This window comes from Chaetodon trifascialis, chromosome 17 (genome assembly GCF_039877785.1).
Source record: "Chaetodon trifascialis isolate fChaTrf1 chromosome 17, fChaTrf1.hap1, whole genome shotgun sequence".
NCBI lineage: Eukaryota > Metazoa > Chordata > Actinopteri > Chaetodontiformes > Chaetodontidae > Chaetodon > Chaetodon trifascialis.
The window spans coordinates 24125124-24143634 of record NC_092072.1 but is presented as its reverse complement, the minus strand read 5'-3'; the positions used below and the strand labels follow the sequence as shown (position 1 = coordinate 24143634).

Sequence of the window (18511 nt, the reverse complement as noted above, 5' to 3'; positions counted from 1 at the left end):
TCTTGCCCTTATGGACGTTAATAGTTGTTGGTCACTCTAAATGTTCCTCCTTTTCATATTGGGCCAGAAAAGATTCCCTCCTAAGGAAATTACAGTGTAAATGAAGTGAGACAAAATTCACAGCCATCATTCATTCAGTAACTTTGGAAAATGCCCAATTGATTTGAGTACCTCAGACTGCTGAAGCTGTCAGCAGCAATGCTTAAAGCAACCAATAGCAGTTTTAATATACATGCTGTCAGTTTGTTTTATGTAACTTATTGGTCCAGTTTAAGCTACTTGATTTCATCACTTTTCTTACACAAGTGTAACCTTCCTCTGCAAACCATGAAGTTCAATGTTGCCAGTTCTTTCCAAAGGAAGGTTGTCACTTGAAGTCATCAGATAATGTTATCTATCGTTACATTTAAACTTGCAGTAGGAACACAGTGTGCAATTTGAGTATTGTTTGTCTGCAGCTGTTATGTGTTCAATATGAAATGTTCAAACTCTGGTGACATCCAGTGGTAGTAGAGAGGACATTGTGACAGACATCTGTGCATGCCTACTTAGACTGTACCTGTTTTTTGTACAACCAAAGACTATTTTAAAAGATGTATTACATAAAGTAACACCTGTAGCACATGTTTTTTGTTTGAAATATGTAGTCACCAAGTTCAAATTGAAAGTTTTGTTGTTGTTTTTTTTTTAACTTTTGAAGGCTTCCTTCAGAACTACAGGGGACATTATTCAATTGTTTTCTCATGCAGAGTAATGCTCTGTATAACGAGTACACTAGGTTAGATTTGTGCTTGATGTGGAGTGCCCCTCAATGACAGGCTTTAGTCAAGAAGACAGCACCTTCATTTAAAATACATCTGTCAGAACCATGCAAAAGAAGCATAATAGTTGTTTGGTTATTATGATTATTAGGTGATAAATGACATTAATTCCTATCTTGATTTACATGGACTTTATGTCATATCTACTACATATTTTTGAGCAAACTGTAGAAATTTGATTATAAAGTAGTGCCTTCTATAATTACAATGTATTCATAGAAGGTACAGTTGAGCAATGGGCCCCTATTTGCTGAACAATCCTCTTATCTCATCAGTGGCCATTGCTGTGTGTATTAGACAGTGGTGGAGAGGAGACTACTAAGGGAAGAAGGGAAGCGCAGACAGGACTTCACAAGGCAGGAGTTTCTACAGGAGGTGTGGAAATGGAAGAATGAGTAAGTCTTCACATTCACATCAGAATTTTTCATTGACTGTTTGGTCTACATGTTTACTACATTGAGTTGAGTGCTTTTTCCCTTGTGTGTCCAAGGAAAGGAGAAGAGATTTACCACCAGTTGAGGAGGCTCGGAGCATCCCTGGACTGGAGCAGAGCATGTTTCACAATGGATCCAGTAAGACTCCAGTCACACAGAACAGAATCATATTGTACCACCTAGAAAATATAGTACACTGTGTGCACAATTATTAGGCAAGTTGTATTCCTGAGGATTAATTTTATTTTTGAACAAATACAGTGCTCTCAGTCAATCCAAAATAATAAACCTCAAACCTGAGTATTTAACAAAGGAAAAGTCAATTTTGGCTTTCTCGGGAGAATGTCTATGTGTGCAGAATTATTAGGCAACTATTAATGTGCAGAATTATTATGCAACTAAATGAAAAACTAAAATTTTCCCAACTCACTCGTCTTTTTTCATTTATTAGAGTAAGAATAACAAATGAACAACTCGAAATTTACTAATAAACACTTCAGACATTTCAACAAATATTCAGTGACCAATATAGCCCCCCTTCTTTTCAATAACTGTCATGAGCCTTCCATCCATGGAGTCTGTTAGTTTCTTGATCTGTCGATGATCATCTTTTCGTGCAGCAGCAACCACAGCCTCCCAAATGCTGTTCAAAAGGTGTATTGTCTCACATTTAAGAAGCACCCACAAGTTCTCAATAGGGTTTAGGTCAGGTGAGGAAGGGCCCATGTCATTGTTCTCTAATCTTTAAGGCCTTTGCTGGCTAGCTATGCAGTCGAGTACTTGGATGCATGTGATGGAGCATTGTCCTGCATAAAAATCATTGCCTTCTTGAATGATGTAGACTTTTTCCTGTACCACTGTTTGAAGAAAGTATCTTCTAAAAACTGGCAGTAGGTTTGGGAGTTGATTTTAAGTCCATCTTCAGCCGGAAAACATCCAACTAGCTCATCCTTAATAATAGCAGCCCATACCAGCTTACCATACCTTGCTGGCGTCTGACTCCAAGTGGAGCTCAGTGCCCACTAGTGATCCAGCCACGGGCACATCGATCTGGTCTGTCAAGAGTCACTCTCATTTCATCCGTCCATAAAACCTTTGAAAAATCTGTCTTCAGATATCTTTTGGCCCAGTCTTGACGTTTCAACTTTTGAGTCTTGTTCAGTGGTGGCCATGTTTCAGCCTTCTTTACCTGGGCTATGTCTCTGAGCACCGAACACCTTGTACTTCTGGACACTCCAGGTAAGTTGCATTTCTGGAATATGGCAGCACTGGAGATTAATGAGTTCCTTGTAGCTTCACGTTTAATTCTTCTCAAGTCTTTTGCAGTTAATTAGTGTCTTTTTTTTTCTCCACACGTTTCATGGGACCCTGTTGACTATTTGCAACAAAGTGTTTGATTGTTTGGTGCCTCAATACCTTAGCTGCTTCAAGAGTGCTGCATCCCTCTGAAACGCATTTTACAATTTTGACTTTTCGGAGTCTGTTAAATAAACTGTAAGGGTAAAAAATAATTGGAGACGTACTTAGTCAAGTCACGTTCATAGGAACGATATGACTTCAGATTCACCATCAGTAATTTGTCATTTATACCCACTAAATAAAAGTATGCATTAATAGTCAACGTGAGAAAATTCAAATACTGAAGATGAAGATGGGTTCTATTTTATGCTCTGCACATGACAGAGTGACCTTAGTGAGTCAGAGCAGAGCTTAAATTAGATACTGTATGCGACCTGTTTGATTGTTAATGCATTTAAATATATGTGAGGATAAAGTACAGGCCACAAAAAGGTACTCTGAGAGTCCCTAAACAATCACAGAAGAATTGTGCACTGGCCATGAGATATTGGAGTATTTTCATTACTCTGATTTAGTATGACAATAATATGTTGTATTTAGTGCTGTCAAAAATATTGCGTTATTAACGCATTGATGCAAGTCAATTTTAACGGCGTCATTTTTTTATCGCAAGATTAACGCTCTTTGTGACCTAGTGAACTTGTAGTTTTTTATAAGCTGTGGCCACTGCTAGTAATGTAAGAAAAACTACAGGATTCGATTGTAAACAGGAAACAAAACAATAGGCATGCCCCACGCACTTGTCTGGTCTTGCCTGTTTGTAAAGGAGTAGGCTACCGGTTTGTGTGGATGTCCAGCGCGAAACGCCAAAATTGATGCGAACAAGATTCTGAATGGAAAGTTTACTTTCAAAAAGTTGCCAGATGGGTCGACTGACAAGACCAAAGTTATCTCTGTGTATTGTTGGTGTGAACTGAATTATCACAGTAGCACATCCAGTCTGAAATAACATTTGATGGCTAAACACACAGCGAATGCGAATTCTCCGCCGCCCCCCCAAAACCAGGCGACAATGGATGGCTTTCGACAGAGGCATATTGATGCTATTATGTTCAAAGGAAACTGAGGACAGGAAAGTTTAAGCCATGGTTTAACTGCACTGCACTGGTCACAAATCACCGCACCGATTATTATGCATATTATTGTACCGATTACTTGGAGCAGTTTCTGTTGTGCAGTCTGACGGATGCAGGAAGGAATGACCTGCGATACCGCTCCTTCACACACTTAGGATGCAGGATCCTATCACTGATGGAGCTCCTCAGTGCAGAGAGTGTGTGTTGGAGGGGGTGGGAGTCATTGTCTGTCATGGAGGACAGCTTGGCTGTCATCCTGCTCTCCCCCACCTCCTCCACCTGTTCCAATTCAATTCAGTTCAATTCAGTTTTATTTGTATAGCGCCAAATCACAACAGAAGTTGTCTCAGGACACTTTCCATATAGAGCTGGTACAGACCAAGCTCTTTTATCTACAAAGAAACCAACAATTCCCCCATGAGCAAGCACTTGGCGACAGTGGCGAGGAAAAACTTCCTTTTAACAGGCAGAAACCTCGGGCAGAACCAGACTCTGGGTGGGCGGCCATCTGCCTCGACCGGTTGGGTGAGAGAGGAAGAGCAAGAGAGGGAGAGTGAGACAGACAGACAGACAGACAGACAGACAGACAGACAGACAGACAGACAGACAGACAGACAGACAGACAGACAGACAGAAAAGCAATCAGAGAGAGAGAGAGACAGAGACAGAGAGACAGACATGCAGTCACAGTAACAGTGACAGTGGATGTAATAACAGCAGTAGCAGTTGCAGTGGATGTCAGGCAGGGCCAAGGCAGGAGATGCAGCTGAAATCCACAGTCCAGATTCTGCCACTGTCCATGGGAACCTGCAAGACGACAAAGCACAGAGACTCCGGGGAAGGAGCTAAGTTAGTAACACGCCGTGGTAGGACATGAGAGCGTGCGGATGGAGAGGGACAGAAGGACGGAGGAGCTCGGTGTATCTTTGAATGTCCCCCGACAGTCTAATCCTATAGCAGCATAACTAGGGGCTGGTCCAGGACAAGCCTGAGCCAGCCCTAACTATAAGCTTTATCAAAAAGGAAAGTTTTAAGCCTACTCTTAAATGTAGAGACAGTGTCTGCCTCCCGGACAAAGACTGGAAGATGGTTCCACAGGAGAGGAGCTTGATAGCTAAATGCTCTGACTCCTGTTCTGCTTTTTGAGACTTTAGGAACCATAAGTAGACCTGCATTCTGGGAACGCAGTGTTCGAGTAGGGCAATAAGGTACTATGAGCTCTTTAAGATAAGAAGGTGCCTGGCCATTTATGGCTTTGTAAGTAAGGAGGAGAATTTTAAACTCTATTCTAAACTTTACAGGGAGCCAGTGCAAAGTGGCGAGTATTGGGGAAATATGATCTCGCTTCCTGGTTTTTGTCAGAACACGTGCTGCAGCGTTCTGGAGCAACTGGAGAATATTCAGCAACGAATTTGGGCAGCCTGATAGTAAAGAATTGCAATAATCCAGCCTGGAAGTTACGAATGCATGGACTAGTTTTTCTGCATCATTTTGAGACAAAATATGCCTGATTTTTGTGATATTACGTAGGTGAAAAAAGGCAGTCCTTGAAATTTGTTTTACATGGGAGTGAAAGGACATGTCTTGGTCAAAGATTACTCCCAGATTCTTTACAGTGGTGCTGGAGGCCAGCGCAATGCCATCCATAACTGCTATGTCATCAGAAAGTGACTTTCTAAGATGTTTAGGGCCTACTACTATAACTTCAGTTTTGTCCGAGTTTAGCATCAGAAAATTGCAGGTCATCCAGGTCTTTATGTCATGAAGACATGCTTGTAGTCTAGTTAACTGACTGGTTTCTTCCGGTTTCATTGATAAATATAGCTGGGTATCATCTGCATAGCAATGAAAATTTATTGAGTGTTTCCTGATAATCTTACCTAAAGGAAGCATATATAAGGTGAATAGAATTGGTCCAAGCACAGAACCCTGCGGAACTCCATAGCTGACTTTAGTGAGCACAGAGGAGTCGTCATTAACGCGTACAAACTGAGAGCGATCTGACAAGTAGGATTTAAACCAGCTTAGCGCAGTTCCCTTAATGCCAATGAAATGTTCCAGTGTCTGCAATAGGATGCCATGGTCAATGGTGTCAAATGCAGCACTAAGATCCAGTAAGACTAGTACAGAGACAAATCCTTTATCAGATGCAATTAGAAGGTCATTTGTAACTTTAACCAGTGCTGTCTCTGTGCTATGATGCACTCTAAATCCTGACTGGAAATCCTCGAATAAACTATTATTGTTTAGAAAGTCGCACAGCTGATTGGCAACTGCTTTCTCAAGAGTTTTTGAGAGAAAGGGAAGGTTGGATATCGGTCTATAGTTGGCTAAAACCCCTGGATCAAGAGTAGGCTTTTTCAGTAGCGGTTTTATCACAGCTACTGTAAAGGACTCTGGCACGTAGCCTGTTGATAAAGAGAGATTGATCATGTCTAAAACTGAAGAGTCAATTAGAGGTAATACTTCTTTAAACAGCTTAGTCGGGATAGGATCTAAAATACAGGTAGATGATTTTGATGATGAAATTATTGAAATTAGTTGGTGAAGGTCAACAGGAGTAAAACAGTCTAAAACTGCGACAGACCGAGTAACAGTTTCTACGATTTCTGCGTTTGAAGACAAAACAGTACCTGTTAACGGCAGGAGTCGATGAATTCTGTCTCTAATAGTTAGAATTTTATCATTAAAGAAGCTCATGAAGTCATTACTGTTCAGAGCTAAAGGAATACATGGTTCAACAGAATTATGGCTCTCTGTCAGCCTGGCTACAGTGCTGAAGAGAAACCTGGGATTGTTCTTATTTTCCTCTATTAGTGCAGAGTAATAGGCTGCCCTGGCACTGCGGAGGGCTTTCCTGTATATTTTAAGACTGTCTTGCCAGGCGGACCGAAATTCTTCCAAATTGGTAGAACGCCATTTCCTTTCTATTTTCCGTGAAGTTTGCTTTAATTTGCGGGTTTGAGGAGTATACCATGGAGCTAACCTCCTATGTTTAATTTTCTTCTTTTTTAGGGGAGCAACAGAGTCAAGTGTCATACGCAACGATCCTGTAGCACTATCAACCAGGAAGTCAATCTGGGAGGGACTAACGCTAGCATAAGACTCCTCTGTTGTATTGAGACATGGCATTGAATTAAATACTGATGGGATCATATCCTTAAATTTAACTACAGCACTATCAGACAGGAGTCTGGTATAAGAATTTTTGCCTACTGGCTGGTAGTCTGGTAATATGAATTCGAAAGTTATTAAATGATGGTCTGATAAAAGAGGATTCTGTGAGGAGACTATTAAGTCTTCGATTTCAATGCCATATGTCAGAACAAGGTCGAGGGTGTGGTTAAAACAGTGAGTCGGTTCATGTACATTCTGGCGGAAGCCAACTGAGTCTAATACTGAGATAAACGCAGTGCTAAGGCTGTCATTATCAACGTCGACATGTACATTAAAGTCACCTACAATAATTACTTTATCTGCTTCAAGAACTAAACTTGATAGAAACTCCGAGAACTCAGCTATAAATTCGGAGTAAGGACCAGGAGAGCGGTATACTACAACAAATAAAAGTGGCTGCACTGTTTTCCATTTCTCATGAGAAAGAGTGAGAACAAGGCTTTCAAATGAGTTATAGTCGAGTTTAGGTTTAGGGTTGATCAAAAGGCTTGAGTCAAAAATGGCTGCAACTCCACCTCCTCTGCCGCTGCCTCGAGGAATGTGAGTATTAATATGGCTCGGAGGAGTAGCTTCATTTAGGCTCACATACTCTTCAGGACACAGCCAGGTTTCAGTCAGACAAAATAAATCAGCATTATGGTCTGATATTAACTCATTTACTAGAACAGCTTTAGAGGACAGAGATCTGATGTTAAGGAGTCCACATTTAATTCTCCTATCTTGTTGTACTATTGCAGAGGTTGTTCTAATTTTAATTAGATCCTTATGTTTAACTCCTCTTCTCTGTACTTTTGGTTTACTTAGTTTACGTGGTCGGGGGGCAGACACAGTCTCTATGGAGTGTTGGGTGGGTAACTGCTCTAATGGAGGCGCAGAGAAGCGTGTAGGACTGCAGCTCTGCCTCCTGGTCTCAACTCTGAGTTGTCAGGGGTTAGGTTCATAAATAAAATCGGTCAGATTTCTAGAGATGAGAGCTGCTCCCTCCAAAGTGGGATGGATGCCGTCTCTCCTAATCAGACCAGGTCTTCCCCAGAAAGTCTGCCAATTATCAATGAAGCCCACACCGTTTGCTGGACACCACCTCGACAGCCAGCGATTGAACGATGACATGCGGCTAAACATATCATCACTGGTCAGATTTGGCAGGGGTCCAGAGAAAACTACGGAGTCCGACATCGTTGGAGGGCAGAGGGCATCCCAGGACAGAGCTGGCCTTCCTGATGAGTTTGTCCAGCCTCTTCCTGTCAGCTGTTGTGATGCTGCTCCCCCAGCAGACTACACCATAGAACAAGACAGAGGCCACAAAAGTCATAGAAAACTAACAGTTAAAATTCAGTCAAACAGAAAAAGCTCAAGCAGGGCTGCCTACAATCAGATTAACAGCACACAATAAAACTAAATTTTTTGTTAACCAACACAGCAGACAATGCACAGTCAAGCAGAGACACGCCTCTTTATAAAGTCAGTATTGAAATAAGTTACCCCTAGAAGTCAGAATGCACATTTAATGTAAGCTTTGTTCTAATGCTTCATTATATTGAAGTATAGCATTGACTTTAACTGGAAGTGTTTATACTGTTTGAGTTTTTTGTTTCTTCTTTTTTTCTTATTTCAGGTTTTCAGTAGGGCTGTGACTGAGGCCTTTGTCAGGCTGTGTGACTCTGGTCTGATTTATCGCTCAGAGGGTTTGGTCCACTGGAGTTGTGCTCTGGAATCTGCCATCTCTGACATAGAGGTGAAATAGCGTTACATGGACATACAGTAAATACAACAGGTGGACAAAATCATAGACTATATAGAGAATGTAAGATTTTAAAATAAGTAAGGCTCTTCATTGTGCATGGGCTCCAGCAGTGGCTCCCTCTTGCTCAATAGCCTAAAGCTACTGTTTGCTCATCTTTGTAGGCAATGATCAGGACTTACTGTCATACTTTGAAAATGAGTTGCATATTTGATTAATAGCCAACTTATTAGAAATTTCTCTTTTTTTCCTTTTTGATTTTCAGAGACAGAAAATGATTTTACTCTCAATAACAAATCTCTACAAATGAATCTATATCAACTACATTTTAAAGAGAACATAAAAACAAATATTTTTAAACATAAAAGCTAGATTTACAAAGAAAGTTTGCAGCTGCATTCTCTGTGTATTCTGCACCTGATTTACTAGTGAAACATTGATGGTCAAGTTCAAGTTCTTTAAGTTTGATGAACACTAACCACAATATTTGTGTACTGTTCTTTGCATCACAGTAATTGGATATTGTGTTCATTAATAAAAAATAATAAAATAATAAAAAAGAGCTTGGTCTGTACCAGCTCTATATGGAAAGTGTCCTGAGACAACTTCTGTTGTGATTTGGCGCTATACAAATAAAATTGAATTAATAATTGATCAATTTTTGTTCTTTTCCAGCTACAATCTTCCTTGTGGCTTTTGTAAATCCCATTTGAGAATTTCCTGCAAAACTGACATCCACCGATACCACAACCATGGTGAATCCAGCAGAATACATAATCAACCTAGTTTGATAAAACTGTATTTTGAAGTTGACTTGTGAGTAAGCAACTTGTTATACAGTTGGTAGTGTATAACATCATTGAATAAAAACTACAAGACCTTATTACTGAATGATGATTGAAGGCCTAGTTATTAGTTTCTCCTGCAGCTTTCAACTGCACCTCACAGTCTTCCTCAGCAGATGGAATTTATTCTCTCAGTTGTCAAGGAGATATCTCTTTTACTTTAGTAAGAATGAAACTCTGACATGTTATTATAAGGGGCTGTTTATGGTGGGGAGTTTGTTTCCTGTGCACAACTGAGCAAACTCCAACCACTGAGAGAGACCGAACAGGGATGAGGTTGAAATCGCTAGAAAAAGCTAGTAAGTGGACATTGAGTCAAGATTCTTTGGTATGATTCTTTGGTAATGTCACTTTGAATAATGTCACGTTGTCATAATAATGACATCGCAAACAAATTTAATGTCAAGTTGTCATGACAAAGACAAATTTTGGTTATGTCACCTTGATTAATGTCAAGTTGTCATAATGAAGACAACCAAAATAATGTCAACTTGTCATTACCAAATCGAATGACACTTAATGACAACAGTCATAAACGTTTAATGACATTGACATAATGTGAAACATGTTTATGACTGTGTCATGTCACTCTTATGACAATGTCATGTCACTCTTATGACGGTACCTTCAAGTAAAGTGTTACCTTTTCTTTTCTTTTTGTCAGACTGCAGTTACCAAGATCAAAAGTCAGCTTTCATGCTTAAGTGATGTCCTTTTGAAAGGACAACCCTTTCCCATGGATGTCTTTCTACCTTTTGCTTCAATCTGAGGTTTTATGTTTGGAGAAAATCACAAGAAATCTTCAACCCATAATGTGTCTTGCCAACTAGTAAATGTGGTCTGTTTTCACTGCTACAGAGAGTGATGTCTTTTTAAACATGAGTGTTTTCACAAACAACAGGTTGAGGCTGACTGTCTAGTATTGACACAGCCTTCAGCATTCCTTTTATTTTGTCCACCTATTGTATTTCATCATCATCATCATTCATTTTGTTCTGTATTTCTTTGCTGTATTGACAAAAATGTAGACTTGAAGAGAATCATATATGTATATCAGCTTTAAAGTTGTGGATTTGCTGCCAGGTTGACTCAAAGGAGCTGTCTGGACAGACTATGCTGTCTGTTCCTGGTTATGAAAACAAAGTGGAGTTTGGGACAATGCTTACCTTTGCGTACCCTATAGAAGGCCACGGTGAGTATTTGTCACTGTCTTAAAATATGATACATGTCGTGCTTGGGCTTTTTCTGTTAGAATGCTATATTATGACATTCCCTTTTCCCTTGTCCTTTTTCCTTTTAGATGGCGAGGTGGCAGTGTCCACCACCCGTCCTGAGACTATGCTGGGAGATGTGGCTATAGCTGTTCACCCTGACGATCCTCGATATCAGGCTAGAAGTTTTTCTTAATAAGAATGAGGCAGTCTTTGAATATGACAGAATCTAGACATGTACATTTTGTTAAGGAATTTGAACACTGATAAATCAGGAACTTATACGAGTGAACTTCACTGAAGTATAGCAAAATATATTTTCTGTTTTTCTTTACAGATTAGGCTTTTTCAGACCAAACGGACCAATCTGTATTTACTAACATGCTGAAGTAATTGTAGTAAATGTAATGAAGCAGAATTAAGCTTCAAGTTTATTCCCCAAAAAGTCATTTCTCCAGAACAACTTTTGGTCAGTCATGACTGACCTGAATTAAAACCACAATCACAATTCAACATTCTCAGTACACAAGTGAAACTGTGGCTAAAATACCAGCGAAGATGTGTGCTCTGAATGACTTTGATTTGATTCATTTGCCTCATTTGGGTCTATAGTACAGACTGTATGCAATACTGTTAAAAGGTACTCCATCACTTAAACGGAACCTTTCCAACAATGTCAAGTTGGCTAAAGGGTCCAGAATATAAAGACAGAAGAAAAAAAAAGTCAGTCTGGAGAAGGTTCCAAAGTTGTTTCTCAGGCCTGGGACTCCAGCAAACCACAATGACAGCCATTATCTCCAAATGGATAGAAATGCAACAAAGGAAATGGTGATTTAAAACCTGTATTTTGTGTTTTCTTAGGTTGTCTTTGTCTTGTATTCAATTGTGTTTGAAGATCTGAAACAATTACGTGTGACAAATATGCAAAACCAGAAGAAATCAGAAATGTAGCAAATACTTGTTCACGGTACTGTACATATATACTTGCAAACACTGCAAACACTATCACACCAGTATGGTAATACATACACAGTCTTGTGTCACAAGCCAACAATGTCGGGAACCTCTAGTTTAACCATTTTCAATGAAGAACTCATCATGGGTTTCTTCAGTTCAAATCTTGACTAGAAAAGCAATCAGCTACTACAGCTGTTGAATACATGTAGTGGGGTAAAAAGACAATATTTCCTTTTTAATTGCAGTGGAGTAAAAGTAAAACGTGTCACAGAATGGAAATACTTTTGTTAAGTACAAGACCTTCAGAATTGTATTTAAGTAGAGTATTGAAGTAAATATTTATGCATGGTGACAACATACATTTTCTGGAAAATGTATTAAGACAGAGGAATGTCTTCTTTTTGGCTAGTCCTGTACATTAAACACCTGACAAATTTATGTAAATATCATGTAAATCCAATTTTACCATAAATCAGGCCCAACCCTGTAACATGCCATGCAAAAGCAGACCAGATATGCATAGTAGACACAAATGATAACTGAATATATGTGACATTTGTTGAGTTAGCTGTGCTAATATCTTTTTCACTTTGTTTACCTTCTTCCAGGCTGTTCATGCAAAGCAGTGCAGACACCCCTTCACTGACAGACTCCTGCCCATCATCACTGATTCAACAGTGGACATGGAGCTAGGAACAGGTGACAGCAACACAACTGCCTGAACCCCTCTCTGACAGTTTCATAAAAACATGAATACCAAAGGCATCACAGCTTGTGTTTTTTTTGTTTTTTTTTGAGAAAATGTTATTTTGTTTACCCCATGCTGGACATGCTGAGTGAATATAGCTACTCTCATAATGTCTGAGCTGCTTGTGTTGATCAGTTACCTGTATTTGCGTTTTGCAGGTGCAGTGAAGGTGACTCCTGCTCATGACCACACAGACTTCTTGCTGTCACAGAGACACTCACTGCCACGCCTCACTGTGATTGGAGGAGATGGGACCATGACGCACCTCTGTGGCCAGTGGCTGAAGGTGCAGGAACACCTCTGTCATTATCTGTAAACCTATTACCATATGAAATGTTGAAAAGATATGATTCATCATGACGTGTCAGCTGCCTCATGTTGCAATAAACAAAATAATAGGCATTGCATAATATTGTTGGAACTGTGGTCACTGATAGAAAAAGCAAGTTTGATGTTTAAAACTATCATCCCACCTGTTACATTTTGTGTCACTTTGTCTCTTTGAAGGGAGTGAAGCGTTTTGATGCCAGACAGCTCATTGTGGATGCCCTAGTTGAGAGGAAGCTATTCAGAGGAAAGAAGAATCACACAATGACTTTACCCATCTGCAGGTAGAGGAACACACACACACACACACACACACACACACACACACACACACACACACACACACACTCACAAAATACAAATGAATTTGTTTTTAAAAGGAACCAACAACTTTGCTCGGCACAGTGCTCCACAGCTGTTCCAATGGAGTTTCACATGGAGCACATTTTCATGCAGCCTGAACCTGAACAGCCAGTTTTTGTGGTCATTTGTGGTTTTAGGTTACCCACAAAAAACAGCTAATCAGGGGAAACACCTTTTTTAATTAAGCAGACAGTTAAGACCCACAACTGTCTGTCTGCTTAGTTCATTTACCACACTAAACTGGCTTGAATGTGGCTTTGTATACAAAACTTGTGTGTATAGGTCACAAACATGCAGCCCTATGGCCGGCAGTGTCCCGATTAACTTCTTCTTGCTTTGTTTCATCTTGCTGACTCAAGACAGTAGAGGCTGTGCTGTGATGTGATATCATTCATATGTTGTGATTTATCTCTTCTTGTCTTCATTTATCTCTTCTCTATGTCTTCAGTCGCTCAGGAGATATCATTGAACCTCTTTTAAAGAAGCAGTGGTTCGTCCGCTGTGATGGAATGGCTAAAAGGGCTATACAGGTAGGCTGTTATGGGCTGGTGTGAGATTTAGATATTCAAGTCAACCTTCATGTATTGAAGGTTTGAAGTTGCATTGCATGTTTTCAGATAACCATGTCAGGCCCCATTATGTAAACAGAGTGAAGAATAGTGGAGTGAAATAATCTCATCTCATTCTTGAACTCTTTGAAAACATTTATAAAATGTCATTCTTTCATTCTGTGTCAGGCTGTAGAGGGTGGACAGCTTAAAATCATCCCTCAGTTCTACACCAAGACATGGAAGAACTGGTTGTCCAACATCAGGTAGACTGTCCTGAACTTTGACCTGGAGAAAATGAATGTATTTGAACAGTGGTTTGAGGGGGAACAATGGTGGTGTGTATTGTTGTTACGGGTGTGACATGTACTTGAAATGACACAACTCTCATGATGAATGAACTCTTGTTTCAAAGTAGAGATTTTCAACAATGTACTTCTGTTTGCTTCACAGTGATTGGTGCATTTCCAGGCAGCTTTGGTGGGGTCATCAGGTCCCTGCTTACCAAGTCGAGCTTCCTAATTCTACTGACAAACAAGAGGTTTGGTCTGTGGATATGTGTATGTCTTACAATAGTACTTCAGTTGAAGGTTAAGTTCATTTGTTCTACTTGTTTGTTGGGTTGTTCTGGCCCTTTCATTAAATGTAGCCCTGAATAGAAGAAAACAGGTATAGACATAGAGTGGTTGGCTTAATGGGTTAACTAGCTGATGTACTCCCCACATTGTACACCAATGTCAGTCTTTCTCAGACTTGTGCAAGTTTCAGTCTGTGTCTGTGTTTGTTGCGGTAGGAGCAATGGGTCTGGGGACGGAGTGAGGACGAAGCTCGGCAGAGAGCTGCAGTCAAGTATGGAGTGAAGCCGGAAGCCATCATTTTGACCCAGGGTGACTTACCTCCATCTTACCCCTTCACTCACTGCTGTATCAGATGATGAAAAACTTACTCTACATTAACCATCACATTCACAAAGGGAAAAGCTAATTTATCCATTGACCACCAATGGGTTTTTTTTTTTATAGATGCTAACACATGCCATGATTACCTCCACCTGAGGCTGAATAGCTGATTTTATTGGCCATATTAGCTTAACACGGATATATAAGTATATATCCTCCAATAAGCAACAAAAATGTGTTACCACATAAATGTTTTAGGTAATTTAGAAACAGTGTTACTATCTCATAGTTTACCAGAGAGCACAGAGAGTTGTGGGAGTCTGCGGCTGTCAGTAATAAGATGAAATCATTTATTCAAATTGAAATTTAATTTATCATTTAATGGTATGTAAGTGTGATGTATGACAAAATTTGAATCACACATTTACCATCAAATTTTCATAGTCGTGTTTGAAAATGCATAATAAATTACTGGCAAAATTAAAATAAAAGCATCATTGACAAGTCCTCTTCACTATCTAACAAAAATGAAATATATATGGCCTTTATCATGGTCATTTTCACTATGTTCAGTTTCATAATAGCTCACTTTGACAGATTTGACGAATTCTTGCTTTTATATAATGTTTCATTTTCATGGGAAATTATTTTGATTAAATGGATTAAAGGTTCAGGGTTCATTTATTTGTCATTTTACCACCCAGGGTTGCACAGTGAAATCTAAGTTCTAGCTGCTTCACGCTATATATATGACAAAATTTGAATCACACATTTACCATCAAATTTTCAAAGTCGTGTTTGAAAATGCATAATAAATTACTGGCAAAATTAAAATAAAAGCATCATTGACAAGTCCTCTTCACTATCTAACAAAAATGAAATATATATGGCCTTTATCATGGTCATTTTCACTATGTTCAGTTTCATAATAGCTCACTTTGACAGATTTGACGAATTCTTGCTTTTATATAATGTTTCATTTTCATGGGAAATTATTTTGATTAAATGGATTAAAGGTTCAGGGTTCATTTATTTGTCATTTTACCACCCAGGGTTGCACAGTGAAATCTAAGTTGTAGCTGCTTCACGCTATATATATGACAAAATTTGAATCACACATACCATCAAATTTTCAAAGTCGTGTTTGAAAATGCATAATAAATTACTGGCAAAATTAAAATAAAAGCATCATTGACAAGTCCTCTTCACTATCTAACAAAAATGAAATATATATGACCTTTATCATGGTCAATTTCACTATGTTCAGTTTCATAATAGCTCACTTTGACAGATTTGACGAATTCTTGCTTTTATATAATATTTCATTTTCATGGGAAATTATTTTGATTAAATGGATTAAAGGTTCAGGGTTCATTTATTTGTCATTTTACCACCCAGGGTTGCACAGTGAAATCTAAGTTGTAGCTGCTTCACACTATATATACACAAAGAACATAGAAATAGAAACATAGAAATATTTTAATTAGAAGAGACTAAAATAAAACAACATATACAGTTACTTATATACAGCGGGGAAAATAAGCTCGTCAACATTTTTGTCAGTAAACATATTTCTAATGGGGCTATTGAAATGAATTTTTCACCAGATGTCATTAACAACCTAAGTAATCCACAAATACAAAGAAATCAAAACAAATCCGTCCATAATTTAAGTTATGTCAAATAAAGTGGAATGACACAGGCAAAAAGTATTGAACACGCAAACTGAAAAGAATTTAATACTTGGTAGAAAGGCCTTTGTTGGTAATGACAGCTTCAAGACGCCTCCTATGTGAAGAAACTAGTTGCATGCATTGCTCATGTGTGATTTTGGGCCCATTCTTCTCAACTCAACAACAACAACGCAACAATGACGTTGCAAAGGTATTGTCAGAGCTCTTTGCTTTTACCCATCATGAGATGTTTCTTTTGTGACATCTTGGTAATGAGAAAGCTTTTTATAGGCCATCAATGAGCACTAAACCAGCTGATATTAATTTGCACTGATAGGGGGCAGGATTGCACTCTAAATACTAAATACTGATAGATTTCAGCTGGTTTCTTGGCTTTCCATGCGTTTTTGCATCTCCTCTTCTTTATGCGATCAATACTTTTTGCCTGTGTTATTCCACTTTATTTCACATAACTCAATTTATGGACTTAGTTGTTTAGATTTCTTTGTATTTGTGGATTACTTGGGTTGTTCTTGACGTGGTGAAAAATTCATTTCAATAGCCCCTTTAGAAATATCTTTACTGACAAAAATGTTGACGCATTCAATACTTATTTTATCCGCTGTACATATTAACATTAAAAACACATACACACATACATTTAAAACACAGGCGTAGTCAAAAATGTACTGTTGGTGTTATTTATTTGCCGGCCTCCCAAGGTGCAAACATATTTACAAAAAGTGAAATACAGACAAAAAGAAAATAGAACAAAGTTCAAATAATATTCTAAAAAAAAAAAAAAAGAGTCCTTCAATAACTCACAATAGTATTTTTTCCTCCAAAGAAACAACTCACACAGTCTGGAGATCAAGCAATGTTGCCTCCTCTGTAACCAAGCCAAGACTCTCCATCCAGGGCCGAGCAGCCTCCTTTTAAACCAGTTGCCCCTCCCACTAGGATCGGTATACACATAAAAAAAACATATTCAGCATTTTCCTTAACCCTATCCATATATATAGTCTCCCAACTTCCACTATAAATAGAGCAAAAATAGTATTTATTTTCACAAGTTTTCCCCTTTAACCATCCTTAGTTATTCATCACAATTAATTTTACAAACAAAAACAAATAATAACGTAGGTCACATGATCATAAAAATGCGCGAGGACAGACTATTTAATGTAGCAATCAGTTAGGCCCCTGTTTGGCCAACCAAACTACGACAGCGGGAGAGAGCAGGATGGACACGCAGCACACCTCCACATGGTAGGTGATAAAATGGTGGTATGAATACATGTGGAAATATATGTATGAACAGAGGTAGAACTACCAAGTGTGCACCCTTGGCCGTGCTACAGAAACGGAGGAGAAAAGGGAAATGGAAATTTGCTATGGTAGCAAACTGAGGCACGAACTGTCTATACCAACCAGCCAGTCCCAGGAAGGACCGCACCTCCTTTTTGGTGCAAGGTCGAGGGCAGTTTTGGATAGCTTCAACCTTATCCACTTGTGGACACACCTCTCCTCACCCCAGTTGGTAACCCAGGTACCGTACTTCCTGCCGTGCCCACTCACACTTGGCAGGGTTGAGTGTCAGCCCCGCCTTCTGAATCCTTCCCAGGATCAGCGAGAGGTGTTGGACATGCTCCTCCCAGGTGTTGCTGAAGATCACCACATCATCGAGGTAAGCCGAGCTGCAGTGGCCACACCCCTGGAGGACTCTGTCCATCAGTCTCTGGAAAGTGGCGGGTGCTCCATGTAGTCCAAACGGCATCACCATAAACTGGAAAAGACCAGCTGGTGTTCGGAATGCCGTGTATGGACGGCTTGACTCCTCCAGTGGTACCTGCCAGTATCCCTTACACAGGTCAAGGGTGGTGATGAATCGGGCAGCTCCAATCTTCTCCAGCAGGTCATCAATCCTTGGCATGGGGTAGGCGTCAAACTCAGAAATGGAGTTGAGTTTCCTGAAATCAATGCAGATTCGGAGAGAGCCATCCTTCTTGAAGACAATGACCACTGGACTGCACCACTCCGAGGTGGATGGCTCAATCACTCCAAGTTTTAGCATCTCCTCCATTTCCTGCTGTAGCTTTTCCACCAGCTGTTGTGGGACGCGATAGGGACGCTGGCGGATGGGTCGGCCATCCTTTAAACGGATGACGTGCTCAACAAGGGTGGTTTTCCCTGGGCTCACTGCAAAGAGGGCGGAAGCCTCCTGGAAAACCTGGAGGAGCTGGGCAGCTTGCTCTGGTGCAAGATGTGCAAGTACAGGAGTAGCAGGCCTTTTTATGATTTCTGGTCCCATCTCCCCTTCCTCTTCCCCGTC

General features: G+C 39.7%; 1 protein-coding gene across 2 annotated transcripts in view; it reads left to right on the top strand.

The window, feature by feature from the left end:
• vars2 (valyl-tRNA synthetase 2, mitochondrial) overlaps positions 1 to 18511 on the top strand; it is a 44520-nt gene that overhangs the window by 5023 nt on the left and 20986 nt on the right. Inside the window, exons 7-18 of one of the 2 annotated variants that reach the window (XM_070984648.1) lie at positions 1119 to 1216; positions 1312 to 1393; positions 8483 to 8602; positions 10537 to 10645; positions 10754 to 10842; positions 12230 to 12320; positions 12528 to 12655; positions 12877 to 12980; positions 13508 to 13589; positions 13797 to 13873; positions 14061 to 14148; positions 14401 to 14494. In XM_070984648.1, the coding sequence (XP_070840749.1) occupies positions 1119 to 1216; positions 1312 to 1393; positions 8483 to 8602; positions 10537 to 10645; positions 10754 to 10842; positions 12230 to 12320; positions 12528 to 12655; positions 12877 to 12980; positions 13508 to 13589; positions 13797 to 13873; positions 14061 to 14148; positions 14401 to 14494 (1162 nt within the window). The remainder of the gene's footprint in view (positions 1 to 1118; positions 1217 to 1311; positions 1394 to 8482; positions 8603 to 10536; positions 10646 to 10753; positions 10843 to 12229; positions 12321 to 12527; positions 12656 to 12876; positions 12981 to 13507; positions 13590 to 13796; positions 13874 to 14060; positions 14149 to 14400; positions 14495 to 18511) is intronic. The other variant, XM_070984649.1, reaches the window with a different exon arrangement.